Genomic DNA, 20,228 nt, shown 5'->3' on the forward strand with positions numbered 1-20,228 from the left:
ATAGATTCTATATTATAGATTGAGATTCTATATAGATTCTATATACCCCATCTTCTGTTTGAACTATATACATTCAAAATGAACGACAAAGATTCGTCAAAGCAGCGAAAAACATACAAACGTTGAATCTTTGGCTTATGGTGTCTGTCGAAAGTACTAAGAAGATTCAACGGAGCAGCTAAACTATACGAAGTCATACAGTTTAACTGCTCCATCGAATCTTCTTTGAACATTCAACAGACATCATAAGCCTTCAATGACAGATTTTACCTTAATTAATTTGGATTTTCAGACGAATGCAAATTCTGAAACAAAATATTTCAGTCTGCACATGTCTACTGGCCAGAAAGGGATTACTTTGACGCAGTTGGCCAGCTTAAACATGTATTGCAATCTATGTGAAATACAAATTTCTGTTCTTATGCTTGCTAGAAAGGGTGTATAACAGTGTGCTGAGAATTCTTTCAGAATCAGGAGTTTTTTTCAATATTTTTTTGAAAACATTCTGCATTTTGCAGAGCAGAGTTGGGACTGCCCAGAGTGGGATTACTTTGACATATTTGGCCATCTTAAATATGGACTGCAATACATGTGAACTAAAAATCCCTGCGCAGAGGGTTCATTCAGAACTTTTAGTGTGACCAGACCTGAACCTGTAGCTTGCCTACATCTTGTGTCTATTTGCCCCATATTGGCAATATATCCACTGATGTATGCTGAAAGCAATTAAATATTTTGCAAAGTAGAGTAGGGACTGGCCAGAAAGGGATTACTTTCACGCAGTTGGCCAGCTTAACCACTTGCCAACCGCCGCACGCCGATGTACGTCGGCAGAATGGCACGGGCAGGCATAAGCACATACATGTACGTCCTTTGCCTCCCGCGGGTCGGGGGCCCGATCGGGCCCCCGCCCGGTGCCTGCGGCGGTCGGTTTTCGTTCGGGAGCGATCCCGAACGAGGGGACGGCCATTCATTCATGGCCACCCCCTCGCGATCGCTCCCGACGAATGGAAATCCCCGGTGACATCACTTCCTCTCCTGTAATGTAAACACAGGAGAGGAAGTGATGTATTCTCTCCTCCGTGTCGGTATTTTTCGTTCCGACACGGAGGAGAGCGGATCAGTGAGTTGCACCAACACATCCCACACACAGTAGAACATGCCAGGCACACTCACACCCCCCCTTTACCCCCCGATCACCCCCCCAATTACCCCTGCCCCCCAGTCACAGTGACACCAATGTCATTTTTTTTTTTTTTTTTTTTTTTTTGCATTGGTGTCATTTGTGACTGTAATAACTGTTAGGGCAGTTAGGGTTAGCCCCCTTTAGTTCTAATGTACCCCCCTAACCCCCCCAATAAAGGTTTAACCCCGTGATCACCCCCCGTCGCCAGTGTCACTAAGGCTGGGTTCACATTGCAGCGGTTTATGAGAACGAATATGATTCGCACCGCACTGCAGTGCAAATCACATCCGATCTCTGTGCGATTCGAGTTCAGCCATTCGCCGCACCCGCCGCACCCGCCACACCCGCCGCACCCGCCGCAAATTCGCACGGGACCCTTTTTTTGGCCCGCAGCAGAATCGGATCGCATGGGTGTTCACACCATGCGATCCGAGTTTGCAGATCGCACTGCGATATGCGAACTGATCTGGGGGTGTCAGTAACATTTCACTGACACTCCCAGCAGTTCGCATAGGGCAGTGTGAACTGCCGCCGGGAGGCATGCGATGCGGGAACCCGCCGCGGATTCGCGGCGTTTCCGCATCGCTCCAGTGTGAACCCAGCCTAATAAGCGATCATTTTTCTGATCGCCGTATTAGTGTCACAGGTGACGCTAGTTAGGCAGGTAGGTATTTAGGTTCGCCGCAGCTTTTTATAGCGCTAGGGACCCCCATATACTACCGCATAAAGCCCCCTGATTGCGCCCTAGTTAACCCTTTCACCAGTGATCACCATATAACTGTTACAGGTGACGCTGGTTGGTTAGTTATTTTTTTATAGTTTCAGGGCACCCGCCATTTATTACCTAATAAAGGTTTAACCCCCTGATCACCCGGCAGGTGTCATTTGTGACTAATAACTGTTAGGGCAGTTAGGGTTAGCCCCCTTTAGTTCTAAGGTACCCCCCTAACCCCCCCAATAAAGGTTTAACCCCGTGATCACCCCCCGTCGCCAGTGTCACTAAGGCTGGGTTCACATTGCAGCGGTTTATGAGAACGGATGTGATTCGCACCGCACTGCAGTGCAAATCACATCCGATCTCTGTGCGATTCGAGTTCAGCTATACAGATAGTATGGCTGAATTCGTGTCGCACCCGCCGCACCCGCCGCAAACTCGCACGGGACCCTTTTTTTGGTCCGCAGCAGAATCGGATCGCATGGGTGTTCACACCATGCGATCCAAGTTTGCAGATCGCACTGCGATATGCGAACTGATCTGGGGGTGTCATTAACATTTCACTGACACTCCCAGCAGTTCGCATAGGGCAGTGTGAACTGCCGCCGGGAGGCATGCGATGCGGGAACCCGCCGCGCATTCGTGGCGTTCCCGCATCGCTCCAGTGTGAACCCAGCCTAATAAGCGATCGTTTTTCTGATCGCTGTATTAGTGTCACAGGTGACGCTAGTTAGGCAGGTAGGTATTTAGGTTCGCCGCAGCTTTTTATAGCGCCAGGGACCCCCATATACTACCGCATAAAGCCCCCTGATTGCCCCCTAGTTAACCCTTTCACCAGTGATCACCATATAACTGTTACAGGTGACGCTGGTTGGTTAGTTATTTTTTTATAGTTTCAGGGCACCCGCCATTTATTACCTAGTCTCACTAGTGTACCCCTAAATTTAGGGGTGTCTACTTTCTAAAATGGGGTCATTTGGGGGGGGGGGGTTTGTGCCATCTTGGCATTTTATGGCCTTCAAAACTGTAACGCCCTTAGAAAGCCTGAAGGCGGTGCTTGGTTTTTGGGGCCCCGTACGCGGCTAGGCTCCCAAAAAGTCCCACATATGTGGTATCCCCGTACTCAGGAGAAGCAGCAGAATTTATTTTGGGGTGTCATTTCACATATGCCCATGGCATGCGTGAGCAATATATCATTTAGTGACAACTTTGTGAAAAAAAAAAAAAGTTTGTAATTTTCCCGCAACTTGTGGCAAAATATAAAATATTCCATGGACTCAACATGCCTCTCAGCAAATAGCTTGGGGTGTCTACTTTCTAAAATGGGGTCATTTGTGGGGGTTTTGTGCCATCTTGGCATTTTATGGCCTTCAAAACTGTAATAGGTAGTGAGAAGTGAACTCAAAAAATTACGCCCTTAGAAAGCCTGAAGGCGGTGCTTGGTTTTCGGGGCCCCGTACGCGGCTAGGCTCCCAAAAAGTCCCACATATGTGGTATCCCCGTACTCAGGAGAAGCAGCAGAATTTATTTTGGGGTGTCATTTCACATATGCCCATGGCATGCATGAGCAATATATCATTTAGTGACAACTTTGTGAAAAAAAAAAAAAAAAAAAAAAAAGTTTGTAATTTTCCCGCAACTTGTGGCAAAATATAAAATATTCCATGGACTCAACATGCCTCTCAGCAAATAGCTTGGGGTGTCTACTTTCTAAAATGGGGTCATTTGTGGGGGTTTTGTGCCATCTTGGCATTTTATGGCCTTCAAAACTGTAATAGGTAGTGAGGCGTGAAATCAAAAATTTACGCCCTTAGAAAGCCTGAAGGCGGTGCTTGGATTTCGGGGCCCTGTACGCGGCTAGGCTCCCAAAAAGTCCCACATATGTGGTATCCCCGTACTCAGGAGAAGCAGCAGAATTTATTTTGGGGTGTCATTTCACATACGCCCATAGCATGTGTGAGCAATATATCATTTAGTGACAACTTTGTGTAAAAAAAAAAAAAAAAATTTTTTTTTGTCATTATTCAATCGCTTGAGGCAAAAAAATAAAATATTCAATGGGCTCAACATGCCTCTTATCAATTTCCTTAGGGGGTCTACTTTCCAAAATGGGGTCATTTGGGGGGGTTTTGTACTGCCCTGTCATTTTAGCACCTCAAGAAATGAGATAGGCAGTCGTAAACTAAAAGCTGCGTAAATTCCAGAAAACGTACCTTAGTTTGTAGATGTGACAACTTTTGCGCAAACCAATAAATATACAATTATTGACTTTTTTTTTACCAAAGACATGTGGCTGAATACATTTTGGCCTAAATGTATGACTAAAATTGAGTTTATTGGATTTTTCTAATAACAAAAAGTAGAAAATATCATTTTTTTTCAAAATTTGCGGTCTTTTTACGTTTATATCGCAAAAAATAAAAATCGCAGAGGCAATCAAATACCATCAAAAGAAAGCTCTATTTGTGGGAAGAAAAGGACGCAAATTTTGTTTGGGTACAACATTGCATGACCGCGCAATTACCAGTTAAAGCAGCGCAGTGCCAAAGTGTAAAAAGACCTCTGGTCATTTACCAGCAAAATGGTCCGGTCTGAAAGTGGTTAAACATGTATTGCAATGTATGTGAAATACAAATTCCTGCTTGCTAGAAAGGGTGTATAACAGTGTGCTGAAAATTCATTCAGAATCAGGAGTACAGTGCCTTGCGAAAGTATTCGGCCCCCTTGAACTTTTCAACTTTTTGCCACATTTCAGGCTTCAAACATAAAGATATAAAAATTTTATTTTTTGTGAAGAATCACCAACAAGTGGGACACAATTGTGAAGTGGAACGAAATCTATTGGATATTTTAAACTTTTTTAGCAAAAAAAAAAACTGAAAAGTGGTGCGTGCAAAATTATTCGACCCCTTTACTTTCAGTGCAGCAAACTCACTCCAGAAGTTCAGCGAGGATCTCTGAATGATCCAATGGTGTCCTAAATGACTCACATTAAACAACTGCTATGTCTATGGTCTGCTCAGATGTTTCATAGTTTCATAGTTAGTAAGGTTGAATAAAGACACCAGTCCATCCAGTTCAACCTGAGTGAGTGTCTACAATTGTCCCTATCCCTGTACAATGCACACTCACATTGGTTCCTACCCTCAAGGAGCCCACAATCCAAGGTCCCCATTCATATACTAGGGTCAATTTTGGACAGAAGCCAATTAACCTACCTGCATGTCTTTGGATTGTGGGAGGAAACCAGAGTACCCGGAGGAAACCCACGCAGGCACAGGGAGAACATGCAAACTCCAGGCAGGTAGTGTCATGGTTGGGATTCGAAACAGTGACCCTTCTTACTGCTAGATGAGAGTGCTAACCACTACACCACTGTGCTGCCCACTGATGGTGATAAATAGAATCTACCTGTGTGTAATCAAGTCTCTGTATAAATGCACCTGCTCTGTGATAGTCTCAGGGTTCTGTTGAAAGCGCGGAGAGCATCATGAAGACCAAGGAACACACCAGGCAGGTCCGTAATACTGTTGTGGAGAAGTTTAAAGCCAGATTTGGATACAAAAAGATTTCCCAAGCTTTAAACATCCCAAGGAGCACTGTGCAAGCGATCATTTTGAAATGGAAGGAGTATCAGACCACTGCAAATCTACCAAGACCTGGCCGTCTCTCTAAACTTTCAGCTCAGACAAGGAGAAGACTGATCAGAGATGCAGCCAAGAGGCCCATGATCACTCTGGATGAACTGCAGAGAACTACAGCTGAGGTGGGAGAGTCTGTCCATAGGACAACAATCAGTCGTACACTGCACAAATCTGGCCTTTATGGAAGAGTGGCAAGAAGAAAGCCATTTCTCAAAGATATCCATAAAAAGTCTTGTCTAAAGTTTGCCACAAGCCACCTGGGAGACACACCAAACATGTGGAAGAAGGTGCTCTGGTCAGATGAAACCAAAATCAAACTTTTTGCCCACAATGCAAAACGATATGTTTGGCGTAAAAGCAACACAGCTCATCAACCTCAACACACCATCCCCACTGTCAAACATGGTGGTGGCAGCATCATGGTTTGGGCCTGCTTTTCTTCAGCAGGGACAGGGAAGATGGTTAAAATTGAGGGGAAGATGGATGCAGCCAAATACAGGACCATTCTGGATGAAAAACTGCTGGAGTCTGCAAAAGACCTGAAACTGGGACGGAGATTTATCTTCCAACAAGACAATGATCCCAAACATACAGCAAAATCTACATAGGAATGGTTCACAAATAAACGTATCCAGGTGTTAGAATGGCCAAGTCAAAGTCCAGACCTGAATCCAATCGAGAATCTGTGGAAAGAGCTGAAAACTGCTGTTCACAAACGCTCTCCATCCAACCTCACTGAGCTCGAGCTGTTTTGCAAGGAAGAATGGGCAAGAATTTCAGTCTCTCGATGTGCAAAACTGATAGAGACATACCCCAAGCGACTTGCAGCTGTAATCGCAGCAAAAGGTGGCTCTACAAAGTATTAAGCAAGGGGGCCGAATAATTTTGCACGCCCCACTTTTCATTTTTTTATTAGTTAAAAAAGTTTCAAAAATCCAATAGATTTCATTCCACTTCACAATTGTGTCCCACTTGTTGGTGATTCTTCACAAAAAATTAAAATTTTATATCTTTATGTTTGAAGCCTGAAATGTGGCAAAAGGCTGAAAAGTTCAAGGGGGCCGAATACTTTCGCAAGGCACTGTATATATTGAACAACATAACACATAGTGTGCAGAGGTAAGGAATGGGTAACATACAGCACAGCATACTGGGTGCTGCATTTAGAGCATAAAAGCTTCTCACACTGACTGGCCCCCCAGCTCCCCCTCCTCACTGTTTTACTCACCTGAGCCCTTTTCAGGGTTCTTGGCTCTTGATTGGATAGATGGATAGCAGCAAAACATTGGCTCCAGCTGCTGTCTATCAAATCCAATGACGCTGGCCAAGTCCGGCATTCTGTGTCTGTGACTGTGACTCGGGAGCGTGCCCTCAAGGAAACCCCCCGGGAGTCAGAGATCGCTTCTCCCAGTGGGTTTACCGATGCGAGGAGGAGCCGCAAGTGCCGCCGGGGGACTCCAGAAGAGAAGGATCGGGGGCCACACTGTGCAAAACGAACTGCACAGTGGAGGTAAGTATGATATGTTTTTTATTTTGAAAAAAAATGAAGGTTTGCAATCGCTTTAATGTTGTTGAAAGGCACATTTGTCATTTGCATTCATAGTTCAGCTAATCCAATGGAATCATTCAGTTTTAAAGAATAACCAAAGGCAAAAACCTTACTTAGAGTGGAGAGAGATTAGAACCCGTCACAATTTTACTGTTTGTGTCCCCATTATGGAGATTCACCCTCTGTCATGTTTACCGTTATCACCAAGAGTGAAGGCCTCTTGAGTCACCTCCCAAGAAAAAGAGAGCCTTGACTGATGGGGGCATGGTTAGGTGCATGACAAGGGGAACGATTGGTTGGGACATGTGGGATGGGAAGGGCCTGAGCTCAGGGAACGTGTGCCCCATTGAATTCTGGGTCTTTCGGAAGAGTCGTTGGAAGAGCTGGCCACATCATCTTGATTCTCCACGCTGAGGGGAATGATGTGGGTTATACGCGTTTTGTGGACTTGATCTCTGCCATCAAGTGGGACATTGCTCAGTGCTATGCAGTTTATACCAATTTGGTGCTCATTCGCTTTGAAATCGTGCCTCGTCTGCTGTGGGCTAGGGAAATACCTGGCCCCCTGGCTAGAATGCTTTCGCCGAAAAGTGAACAATCAGGTCGCCAAGTTTGTATGGCAAATAGGTGGGTTCGTCATCTGTCACAAGGATCTGGAGGGTACTAATGATGATCTGTTGAGATCGGATGGCGTTCACCTTAATGACATTGGATTGGACATATTCAACCTTGGCCTGCAACGAGGTGTGGGACAGGCGCTGGCTGCGGTGGGGCGCTTGTCGGTTATTAACTGACGAGCGGTTGGCAGTTTTCTTGACCTTACCAGCAGTTAAAGTTGATGTAATGGGCTATGCCCTTCATGGAAAATTGGAAGTAGGCTCTCTCTCCAGCACTTATGGTAATAACAGGCCCCACTTCCCTCTTTTGGTTAAGTGCTCACACGACTGTGACTGGCACTGGTTAAATGTGTTTACATGGTATGTGTTGGAATTTAATAAAGCTGTGGCCTTGCCCTTTTCAATCTAATCAACCTAAGTGTCTTATTTAATGGGGTAAAGGGCAAGGGTGGTGGGGGATTTGATCCCTTTGTGTTACGTTAATTGGGACCTACCTTATTTGCCGGCGTATAAGATGACTTTTACATTTTATATTACACAGCCAAAAACCGGGGGTCGTCTTATACGCCGGATGAAGAGGCCGCAAGATGGATGTGAAGCCCGCCGGGTGCTCAGTACCTGGTGAAGAGGCCACCAGATGGATATAAAGCCCGCCGGATGCTCAGTACCTGGTGAAGAGGCCGCCAGATGGATGTAAAGCCCGTCGGGTGCTCGGTACTGGGTGAAGAGACCACCAGATGGATGTGAAGTCTGCCAGGTGCTCGGTATTGGGTGAAGATGCCGCCAGGTGGATGTGAAACCCGCCTGGTGCTCAGTAATGCTGTATGCATACAGTGTGCGCCGCTCAGCCAATCCTGGCAGGCGTGGCACTCTGTTGCTGAATGCAGAGCCTGTTAAGCCTGCTCAGATCGGATTGGAGTACAACCTCTGCCAATCCGAGCAGGATATACATGAGTCGGAGCAGCGCGGGCTGATGATGTCACAGACTCTGCCAATCCGAGCAGGCTTTGCATCCATTAACTGATTAGTAAAATGCATTGCCTGCCGTGATTGGCTCAGTGGTGCACACTGTATGCACACTGTATTCTGTGTACTGGAACCAAACAAAATACCGGTATACTGTACTTCTTTTGTTATTGATTTAAAAGCCGTACATCAAAAGTTTTACCAGGGAGGAAGTAATAGATGGTATTCCTCAGTGACAACTTGACAAGCAGTAACAAAGCATCATATATACTGTACCGTACCTAACAAAGCATCATATATACCGTACTGTACCTACTAACAAAGCATCATATATAATGTACCTACTAACAAAGCACCATATTACCGTATACTGTGTATACCTGGCACTACTGTACCGGAATTACAAATAATATACTGTGTCTACCTGCCGCTACTGTACAGTGTATTACAAAGCGTCATATACTGTGAGTACCTGGCACTACTGTACATACGGTAACAAAGCATCATATACTGTGTATACCGGTAGCCAACATCCTGTACTGCACATGCAGCTCCAGATCTCCCCTTCATATAAAATACCGTACTGGTATGATTTATGGTGCTTTGGTGGGAAGACATCGTTGCTACCTACCAATTGTGGGATCTCTGGGACTTGTAGTTCACCAGTTTCCTTTTCGATTTCATAAAAGTGATACCGTAATACCTGACAGATTACAATACCTGACAGATTTCAGATCTCCTGTAGAGTGAAATGACTGATAGACAGGGCCCCAGCATGGATCCAGCAAAGAGAAGGAAACATGAAGCCAGTTTCAAGCTCAAAGTTGTAAACTTTGCCAAGGAAAATAATAACTGCGCTGCTGAAAGACAATATGGAGTAACGGAAAAGATGGTCCGAGACTGGAAAGCAAAGGATGATGCATTAAAGAGTATGCCAAGGGCTAAGTGTGCATTCAGAAGAGGCACCCCACATTGGCCAGAATTCGAGAAGCATGTAGCAGACATGGTGCATGAGCATTGTCACAATGGTTTTGTAGTGACACAAAACAACATACGCATTTTTGCACTTCAGTGGGCCGAATCGAACCCAGATCACAGTAAAGGATTTAAGGCTACTATATCCTGGTGTTGTTGCTTCTTGGAAAGGCATCTGGTACTGAGGCCAAATTTGCACAAAAATGACATGCAGATCTTGAAAGCAAAGTAAGTAATTTCCATTGATATGTAATAGAACAGTGCAAGAAACATGGCTCTGCGTTAAGTCAGATTGGAAATATGGATGAAACTCCTATGAATTTCAATATGGTTGGAAATAAAACAGTCAATTCAAAAGGTGCCAAAACGGTGTTAATTAAAACAACAGGACATGAGAAGTCCAGTTTTACAGTGGTACTAGCATGTACAGCTGATGGTGCCAAACTAAGACCCATGATTATTTTCAAATGAAAAAGAATGCTGAAAATCAAGTTCCCCGTTGGAGTTTTTGTACATGTGAATGAAAAAGGCTGGATGGATGAAGAAGGGGTAAAGCTAAGGCTTGAAAATGTATGGAGTAGACGACCAGGTGGACTTCGTCGAGAACGTAACCTATTGGTGTGGGATATGTTCAGGGCTCATTTAACTCCCAGTACAAAGGAAAGGCTGAAAAGAATAAACACTGATGCAGCGGAGGATTGGCATTGTTGGTACAGCCACTGGATGTGTGCCTGAACAAGCCATTTAAAGATTTGAATTCGAGAACAATGGAATGAGTGGAGGGTTAGCGGCACAAAGTCATTCACAAAAGGAGGAAACATGCGTGCTCCATAGTTGGACATTTTGTGCACCTTTGTCATAAAAGCCTGGAATGATATTGATGCAGAAAAAGTAATCAAGTCTTTCAAGAAGTGTGGCATATCAAATTCATTGGATGGTATGGAGGACGATGATTTGTGGCAAGATGAAGGGGAAGCCGAAGCTGAAGCCACACCATCTGATGTGGAATTGGATCCATATGATGATTGTCTTACAAATGTACCACAAGATGTCATTGATGAACTTATGATGTTAGAGGATGAACATGAAGAGGATTTTGAAGGATTTTAGCCACTTGCCGCCCGCCCTATAGCAAATAGACGGCGGCAAAGTGGTTCCATAATCCTGACCGGACGTCATATGACGTGATCAGGATTATGAGCCGCTGCGCGCCCCCGGGGGCGCGCATCGCGGCGATCGTTGTTGCGGGGTGTCAGTCTGACACCCGGCAACTACGATCTCGGTAAAGAGTCTCCGACGGAGACTCTTTACCACGTGATCAGCCGTGTCCAATCACGGCTGATCACAGTGTAAATAGGAAAAGCCGGTGATCGGCTTTTCCTCACTCGCGTCTGTCAGACGCGAGTAGAGGAGAGCCGATCAGCTGCTCCTCTGACAGGGGGGGTCTGTGCTGATCGATTATCAGGACAGCCCCCCTGAGGATGCCCACACTGGACCACCAGGGACACCACCAGACCACCAGGGATGCCAAGGACAAGGTATGCCACCCTAGACCACCAGGGATTGCAGTCAGTGCCACAATGGATGCCAATCAGTGCCCATAATGGATGCCAATCAGTGCCCACAATGGGCATCACTGATTGGCATGCATTGATTGGCACTGATTGGCATCCATTAGTACAATATATTATAATACAATGCCGCCGATGCCGATCAGTTCCCATCTGTGCCGCCTATCAGTGCCTACCCATGCCCACCTGTGCTGCCTACCCATGCCCACCTGTGCCGCCTACCCATGCCCACCTGTGCCACCTACCCATGCCCACCTGTGCCGCCTACCCATGCCCACCTGTGCCGCCTACCCATGACCACCTGTGCCGCCTAACCCATGCCCACCTGTGCCACCTATCCATGCCCATCCATGCCAATCCGTGCCAATTTGTGCCACCTATAAGTGCCCATCCGTGTCGCCCATCAGTGCCACCCATCAGTGCCACATATCGGTGTCCATCAATGCCACCTCATCAGTGCCACTTCATTGGTGCCACCTCATCGGTGCCCATCAGTGCCGCCTTATCATTGCCCATCAGTGTAACCCCATCAGTGCCCATCAGTGAAGGAGAAAACTTACTTATTTGCAAAGTTTTGAAACTGAAACAAAAAAAACTTTTTTTTTTTCAAAATTTTCGGTATTTTTTTATTTGTTTAGCAAAAAATAAAAACCGCAGAGGTGATCAAATACCACCAAAAGAAAGCTCTATTTGTGGGGAAAAAAATGATAAAAATTTCATTTGGGTACAGTGTAGCATGACCGCGCAATTGTCATTCAAAGTGCGACAGCGCTGAAAGCTCAAAATTGGTCTGGGCAGGAAGGTGTTTAAGTGCCCGGTATTGAAGTGGTTAAGTACCAGAATGTCAACCATTTTCATTAAAATTACCGTGTTTAAATCAAATCTGATGTTAAGTCTGATGTTTTTTTTTTATGGTGTTGCCTCGGAAGGGGGTAGTCTTATACGACGAATATAGCCCAAAACCTAAGTTTTCACTGAAAAAATAGGGGTCGTCGTATACGCCAGCAAATACGGTAAGCCCATTGCGCCTCAGCAGTCATGAAAGAAAATCCCAAATTTTGGGTTGTCGCCAAAACAGGAATAGAGGAGACATCTTGCAATTGGGTACATTAGTTCTGGTGACAACCAGGGATTTCCTGTCACTTCCTGTTTTGGCTTTGGGACCGGAAGTAAATTGAAATCTCCCCAATGGGACACAAATGGTAAAAACACTGATAGGGGTTATTACCCACCTTTACCCTATACAAAATAAAAAAATAAAAAAATTGCCTGATGGAAGTGTAGGTTAGAGTAAAACTATACTCCATTAAAGTATTTACTGTATGCTTTGTTCATCATGTCTGAGGTTTACAACCACTTTAACCACTTAGAGACCGGACCATTTTGCTGGTCAAAGACCAGACCACTTTTTGCGATTCGGCACTGCGTCGCTTTAACTGACAATTGCGCGGTCGTGCGACGTGGCCCCAAAACAAAATTGATGTCCTTTTTTTCCCACAATTAGAGCTTTCTTTTGGTGGTATTTGATCACCTCTGCGGTTTTTATTTTTTGGGATAAATTTTGAAAAAACACATTATTTTTTACTTTTTGCTATAATAAATATCCCCCAAAAATATATAAAAAAACATTTTTTTCCCTCAGGTTGGGCCGATACGTATTCTTCGATATATTTTTGGTAAAAAAAAATCGCAATAAGCAATTACTGATTGGTTTGCGCAAAAGTTACAGCATTTACAATATAGGGATAGTTTTATGGCATTTTTATTAATAATTTTTTATTATCTTTTTTTTTTTACTAGTAATGGCGGCGATCAGCGATTTTTGTTGTGACTGTGACATTGCGGCAGACACATTGGACATTTTTGACACATTTTTGGGACTATTGTCAGTTATACAGCAATCACTGCTATATAAATACAGTGATTCCTGTGTAAATGACACTGGCAGTGAAGGGGTTAACCAGTGGGTGGCAGTGTAGGGGTTAAGTGTTCCTAGGGGTGTGTTACTAATTGTGTGGGGGCTGGGCTTTCATTTAGTGAACACTGATCTCTGCTCCAATCACATGGAGCAGAGATCAGCGTCACTAGTTGCTAGGCAGAATGGGGAAATGCTGTTTACACTGCATTTCCTCCATTCATCCGTCCCGTGAGACAATCGCAGGTATGCCCGCGGCGATGGAGTCCGCGGGACCCACGACCGGACTCACAGGGGGTGCCGACCAGCACGCGAGCGTGCCGCCGGTGGCACACTCGCGATGGCAGGGCGGCATTGAAGATTGGACGTACCTGTACGCCAATATGCCTGCCCGTGCCATTCTGCCGATGTACATCAGCGTGTGTCGGGAACTGGTTAACCACTTCAAGACAGGGCACCCCCCCCCCACCCTCCTTTCCAGGCCAATTTTCAGCTTTCAGCGCTGTCACAGTTTGAATGACAATTACTCAGTCATGCAACACATTTTGTTCCCACAAATAGAGCTTTCTTTTGGTGGTATTTGATTACCTCTGCGGTTTTTATTTTTTGCTAAACAAATAAAAAAATACAGAAAATTTAGAAATTTTCTTATGCCGCGTACACACGATCGGACTATCCGACATAGTACGGTGAACCTAGTCGGAACACCCGCCGGACTTTGCAGCTGAGGTCCGCCGGACTTTCCGAACGAGCAGACCTGCCCACACACGACTGGACTTTTCTGGCAGACAAACCGCCGGACTTTTGAAATGAACGGACTTGCCCACACATGGAGGAAAGTCCGTTCATTTTGAACGTGGCTCCAGGTAGACGGAACTCGCGAAGGAGGTCAATGTCGCCACCTCCATGGGCGAGACTGACACCTCGCTAGCCCCGTCACCTGGTATGGACTTAAAGGGGAAGCCCTACGCTGAAAAAATGGTGTGGGGGTCCCCCCAAAGTCCATATCGAACCCTTATCCGAGCATGTAGCCTGGCCGGTCAGGAAAGGGGGTGGGGACGAGTGAGCGCACCCCCTCCTGAGCCGTACCAGGCTGCGTGCCCTCAACATGGGGGGTGCTTTGGGGAAGGGGGGCCCCCCACCACAAAGCACCTTGTCCCCATGTTGATGAGGATAAGGGCCTCTTACCTACAACCCTGGCCGTTGGTTGTTGGGGTCTGCGGGCGGGGGGCTTATCGGAATCCAGGAGCCCTTTTAATAAGGGGGCCCCCAGATACCGGCCCCCACCCTATGTGAATGAGTATTGGGGTACCATGTACCCCTACCCATTCACCTGGTGTAAAAAAGCGTAAAGAAAAAAACACAACATATGTTTTTAAAATAATTTATTGCACAGCTCCGGTGGTCTTCTGTCTTGGGGGGTCTTCTCGCCGGACTCCTCCGCTATCTTCTGCTCTTTTTCTAGCTCTTTTACTAGCTGAGGAGCCCGGCTTTCTTCTTCGTCGCCGCCGCCCGGGGGGTCTTCTTCCAACTTCGGGGGTCTTGTCCCCCTCCTCTGGGGTCTTGTACCCCTCTTCTTGCCGGGCCTCCGCTATCTTCCTATAGCTCTTTTACTAGCGGTGGCCCGGTCTTCCGTCGCAGTCGCCTTCTCTTCTTCCTTGAGATGTTGACTCGACGCTCTCTCCAGCTGCAATGGCAGGGACGTGTTGTGCGGCCACTTATATAGGGACAAGGGGCGGGGTCACCGGGTGATGTCCCCATCCCTTATGATGTCACAGTCCCGGAGGATGCTGGGACCGTGACATCATAAGGGGGTGGGGGGTCACCATGTGACATCACCCAGTGACCCCGCCCCTTGTCCCTATAGAAGTCGCCGAACAACGCGTCTCTGTCATTGCGGCCGGAGAGAGAATCGAGTCAACATCTCAAGGAAGAAGAAGAGAAGAAGAAGAGAAGAAGAGAAGAGAAGAGAAGGTGGTGACAGAAGACTGGGTCACCGCTAGTAAAAGAGCTAGAAGAAGAAAGTGCAGGCCCGGCAAGAAGAAACGAAGAGGGGGACAATACTATATATACTATATAGACCCCTATATAGGGACAATACTCATTCACGTAGGGTGGGGGGCCAGTAATGGGCACTGATTGGCATCCCTATTGGACAAAGCACCCCTCATGTTGAGGGCGCGTGGCCCGGTACAGCTCAGGAGGGGGGGGGGCGCTCGCTCGTCCCCACCCCCTTTCCTGACCGGCCAGGCTACCTGCTCAGATGAGGGTTTGATAAGGACTTTGGGAGGGACCCCATGCCGTTTTTTTTGGCGAAGGGCTTTCCCTTTAAGTCCATACCTGATGACGGGGCTAGCGACGTGTCAATCTCGCCGATGGAGGTGGCGACAGTGACCTCCTGCGCTAGTCCGTCTACCTGGAGCCGTGTTCAAAATGAATGGACATTTCTCTGTGTGAGCAAGTCCGTTCATTTCAAAAGTCCGTCAGACTAGCGCACAGACGCTTTTTGAGTCAAAACTTCTTTCTAAATCCGCCGGACTTTTGAAAAAAAAAGTCTGCCGGAGCCCACACACGGGCGGATTGTCCGGAGGACTCTGGTCCACCGGACCAAGTCTGCAGGATAGTCCAATCGTGTGTACGCAGCATTAGAGGCACTATTAATATGCAGCACTGATGGGCACTCCTAGGCGGCACTGATGTGCAATGAAAGGTGGCACTGATAAGGAGGCACTGGCAGGCATTTCTGAATGTCACTGATTGGCATCCCTGTTGGACATGGGTGGGTATACCTGGTGGTCATGGGTGGGTATACCTGGTGGTCATGGGTGGGCAACCCTAGTGGGCTCTAGTGGGCATCCTTGGTGGGTCTGCACTGATAATCAATGTGCTGATTATCAGTGCTGATTATCAGCGCAGTCCCCCCTATTAGGAGAGCAGCCGATCGGCTCTCCTCTACTTTTCTCTGTCAGTGCGAGTGGAGGAAAAGCCGATTAACATCTCTTCCTGTTTACATTCTAATCAGTTGTGATTGGACACACCTGATCACATGGTACAGAGCCTAGGTCAGAGGCTCTTTACCGAGATCAGAGATGCGGTGTGTCAGACTGACACACCACACCACCAACCGCTGGGCTGCGCACGGGCTTTTCCTGCTGGACGTCATATGATGTCCAGTCAGGATAATTAAACCACTTTGAGGTGGTCATATTGCTAAATAGCGGGCGGGAGTCGTTAAAGTCGAATTCCAGTCAAATCCTAACCTCAGGGCCATCTTTAATATTGATTGGACCATGGGCAAAATATTTCTTGGGCCCCCCCCCCCCCCATCATGCAATTTCCCTCTCCACTTGCTCTGAGACATACACTGAACAGCAGGTAGACTTAAAATCAGTTTACTGTATCAGATCAGGAAGCAATTGTGATTGGTTGCCAGTGGTTACAGCATATCGTTACTGCATACTGACTGGTTGCTAGAGGTTACAGCACACATTACAGCTCACTGATTAGTTGCTAGAGGTTACAGGAAATGATTTCTGCTTGTTAATTGGTTTCTAGAGATTACTGTACAGTAGTACTGCTGAATGATTGATTGCTAGAGGTTACAGCAAAATCATCTCCTCACTGCAGGGGGCATGATATACATATGAATGGCGCCTTTATTTACATATCAATGCCGCCAGCTATTTGCTTATGAATGCCGTTTTTTTCACATGTAAACACAGAGTCTGCAGGTGAGTACACAATAATAGAGCAGAGCTGGGCAGCATTAGTAGCAGCACTTCACACTGAGATATCGGGACACAGCACAGGACTAAAACTTCAAAGGACAAGGGGATTTAAACTGGGATAGTTGGCAAGTATGAGGCAGCTGCTTTGGGCCCCACAACAATGACAGGGCCCAGGGCAGCTGCTCCTTTTGCCCTGCCTTAAAGACGGCCCTGAGGAAACCCCTCTGCCATGCCCCCTTAAAGAAGAATTGTACAAACGAACGTTACCACTACTATTCCTTTATACTGGCTTTTGAAATTTACAAATGCAGCAATTTAAATCAGGGACATTTGGGAGCTATGCTCTGGAGACCACTGTAACCGTTATTTTTGTAAATTTTTTTGGTATATGAACCTAATGAACTACGATTAAACTAAAGCCTACGCCAGATCAGCAGCACAAAATATCAGAATGTAAGTCCTATCAGCTGTCAGTCAACATATCAAAAAACTCTGCAAGGCTTTTTACATCTTGAACCTGCATTGTATCCACTGTACTATGTGTTTTAACAACAGAACCTTGTGCGTTTTTTATTTGTGCATTCCGTGTCGAGTTTGGAACCCCAGAATTTCAATGAACTGTGCATGCTACTAGAGTAAAGCTTTGTGACTGCTAAGAGCTGCAGATGGAAATACAGCTGACAGCTAGTGTTGTCTATTGCTGACACATGAATAGAATGTAATGTGTCTCACAGGGAACAGAAGACAAACAAACATAGACTTACCTCCTCCACCTCCCAAGAGGGTATTCTTAGCTAGGAGAGAAAGCAAGGGAGATGGGTAGAAGGGTGGGTGGAAAAGGGAAATGCAAGGAGAAAATAGGGGAAAAAAAAAGAGAAAGAAAAATTGTTAGATTAACAGCAGAACGCAAAAGAAATAAAGCAATAAAAAAAAATCCCATACTTTGCAATTCTCTTGGTATCTTAGCATGTTTATTGCCTGTGGGAACAGGATCTCTCAGAAATGTAGAGTGTTGCTGAACAATTAACAGCTAAAAGGTTAACTCAGTCAGAGTTAACAAGTCTTTTAGAAGTCTCTTCCCTGCATCCATTTTTCTCAGCTCGTTTACTTGCACCCCCTCTTCCTTTCCAGTATCTTGAGTATAATTAATGAGAGTTCCCTTATTCCCAGCACTGGAGGGCACATCGTTTGTTAGATTAATACAGAGGGTAAAATAAGATAGAGCGACAAGGGAAACAGGGATCACAAGCTACATGAAAAAGAGAGGAGGTTACATTCCCTTGCCAATAAAAGAGCACTCTGGCTATATATAAATGCCAAAAGAATAAACCTGTCTGCAGCACCTGCTCTACCAAGCTCACAATCTAATATAGCGTTTAGGGAGTTCCATCCATTTAAAATCTTTATGGGGAAAAAAAAAGCTCCTTCTTGCATAAGATTTTGATCAATGACGTGATAACTGGGCCATAGGAAACGACCATCAGAATTGTAAGTCCCTATGGCTTAAGCCACTACCATTTACCAATGGCAGGATTTAGTGCTATGCTATGGTTGCTTATGGCTCTAGTTTATTGCAACTAAAAGACTTATATGCAATCACATTTTTCAAGCTCTGGATCCCAAGGGTGCTGCTACATAGTCCCACCTATGAGTCTTCAGCATGGAAAGCAAGCCACAGCATGATACAGTTGTTTCCATCTGTCGGAAATGAGTGCAATGTGTGTAGCGGACCCAGTAGGGATCTGGGTTACACTTTGAGGTTGATTTGCTAAAGACAAATTAGACTGTGCACTTTGAAAGTGCAGTTGCTCCAGAGCTTAGTAAATGAGGGGAGGCTCTGCAAACTTCCATCGTCCAATCATGTGCAAGCACAAATGCTGTTTTTTTTTTTGTTTAATTTTCATTGCAGGTGATTGGGTATGCCTCATAACGTGAAGCTTTACCTCATTTACTAAGCTGTGGAGCAATTGCAAAGTGCACAATCTATTGGCCTTTAGTAAATTAACCCCAAAGTACCTTGTTTCTGCTAGTACGCAATCCCAAAGTGTATGTTCTAGTTTCCCAAAAAACAAAACAAAAAGGTGAACCAACTCTGTTCACCCTAGTCCCCACCGCCCCCCACCCACCCTGGTCCCCACTACACTTACCTCTGTGGGTGATACAGTTTAGCCATCTATGCAGCCCAGTGCAGCCGTCCTGGGGTTTAATAACTGTGCTGTGCTTTCTCCTACTTTCCAAGGGACACTGGGATGGATGATCAAAGAGGTTCTAATTGGTCAGTGTATGCACGTTATCATGCTGACCAATAAGAACCACTCCGATTCATCTAAGCATTCCTAGGGACAGTAAAGAAAGAAGGGTGCATTTTTTAAAACCCCAGGAATGCTGCACTGGACTGTGGATGGTGAAACTGGAGGCACGAGCAGTGGGAACCAGGGGGTGTTGAGGGTGTACAGCAGGGATATGTAATTAGCGGACCTCCAGCTGTTACAAAACTACAAGTTCCATCATGCCTCTGCCTCTAGGTGTCATGCTTGTAGTTGCCATAGTCTTGCTATGCCTCATGGGACTTGTAGTTCCGCAACAGCTGGAGGTCCGCTAATTGCATATCCCTGGTGTACAGTGTTCGTTCACCTTTTAATTTTTACTGAAAAGGTGAGATAGCCCTTTAAACGCATAGTCCATCTTTTGGAAAACAATAATAAGTGCATGAACAATGCTAAAATAAAGAAATGTGCATTTATTACATTTCTACATGAACCTCCCTGGCGGTAATCCCGAGTCTGGCTCGGGTTGGGATTTTACTAACAGGAGCGGTAACCCCGAGCCAGAATCGGGATTGCATCGCTGGATACAGGGAGGACACAGGGAGAGTTACTTACCTTGTCCCCTGGATCCAGCGATGTCCTCCGCGCTGTGTGATCGAGCTGTCCTCCGCTCGATTCACAGTGCCGAATGCCGCCGAGCTCCGTTCCCTGCGACGTTACGGCGCACGGGAGCGGAGAACGGCGGCAAATTCAAAAAAGTTGAAAGACACAAAACACACACAGTACTGTAATCTTACAGATTACAGTACTGTATTAAAAAATGACACACCCCCTTTGTCCCTAGTGGTCTGTGCAGTGCCCTGCATGCACTTTTATATTGTAAATACTGTTTTTTATGGCTGGAATTTGGAGATTGTCCATAGCAACCAAAACATGTCCCATATTCAGTGTTTTAGAATTTGATTACATTATTGAATAATTTTTATTATTATTTATTATATTATAAACTTTATCATACCCGGGATGTCTACTAGACTAGGTTTGAACAGATTTAAGAAAGTTATTCCTAAGAATTACAGGACTACATTATAAAAC

The 20,228-nt window shown here is 45.8% G+C and overlaps 1 protein-coding gene across 2 annotated transcripts in view; it reads right to left on the bottom strand.

Moving 5' to 3' along the window:
• The window catches only part of MACROD1 (mono-ADP ribosylhydrolase 1), a 1,237,218-nt gene that overhangs the window by 233,731 nt on the left and 983,259 nt on the right, over positions 1 to 20,228 (bottom strand). For both annotated transcript variants that reach the window (XM_077455769.1, XM_077455770.1), the window contains exon 4: positions 17,631 to 17,660. In XM_077455769.1, coding sequence (XP_077311895.1) covers positions 17,631 to 17,660 — 30 coding nt within the window. The remainder of the gene's footprint in view (positions 1 to 17,630; positions 17,661 to 20,228) is intronic.

Source organism: Lithobates pipiens, unplaced genomic scaffold (assembly GCF_037356315.1).
Source record: "Lithobates pipiens isolate NorthernLeopardFrog02 unplaced genomic scaffold, aLitPip1_a1.2 Scaffold_10, whole genome shotgun sequence".
NCBI classification, from domain to species: domain Eukaryota; kingdom Metazoa; phylum Chordata; class Amphibia; order Anura; family Ranidae; genus Lithobates; species Lithobates pipiens.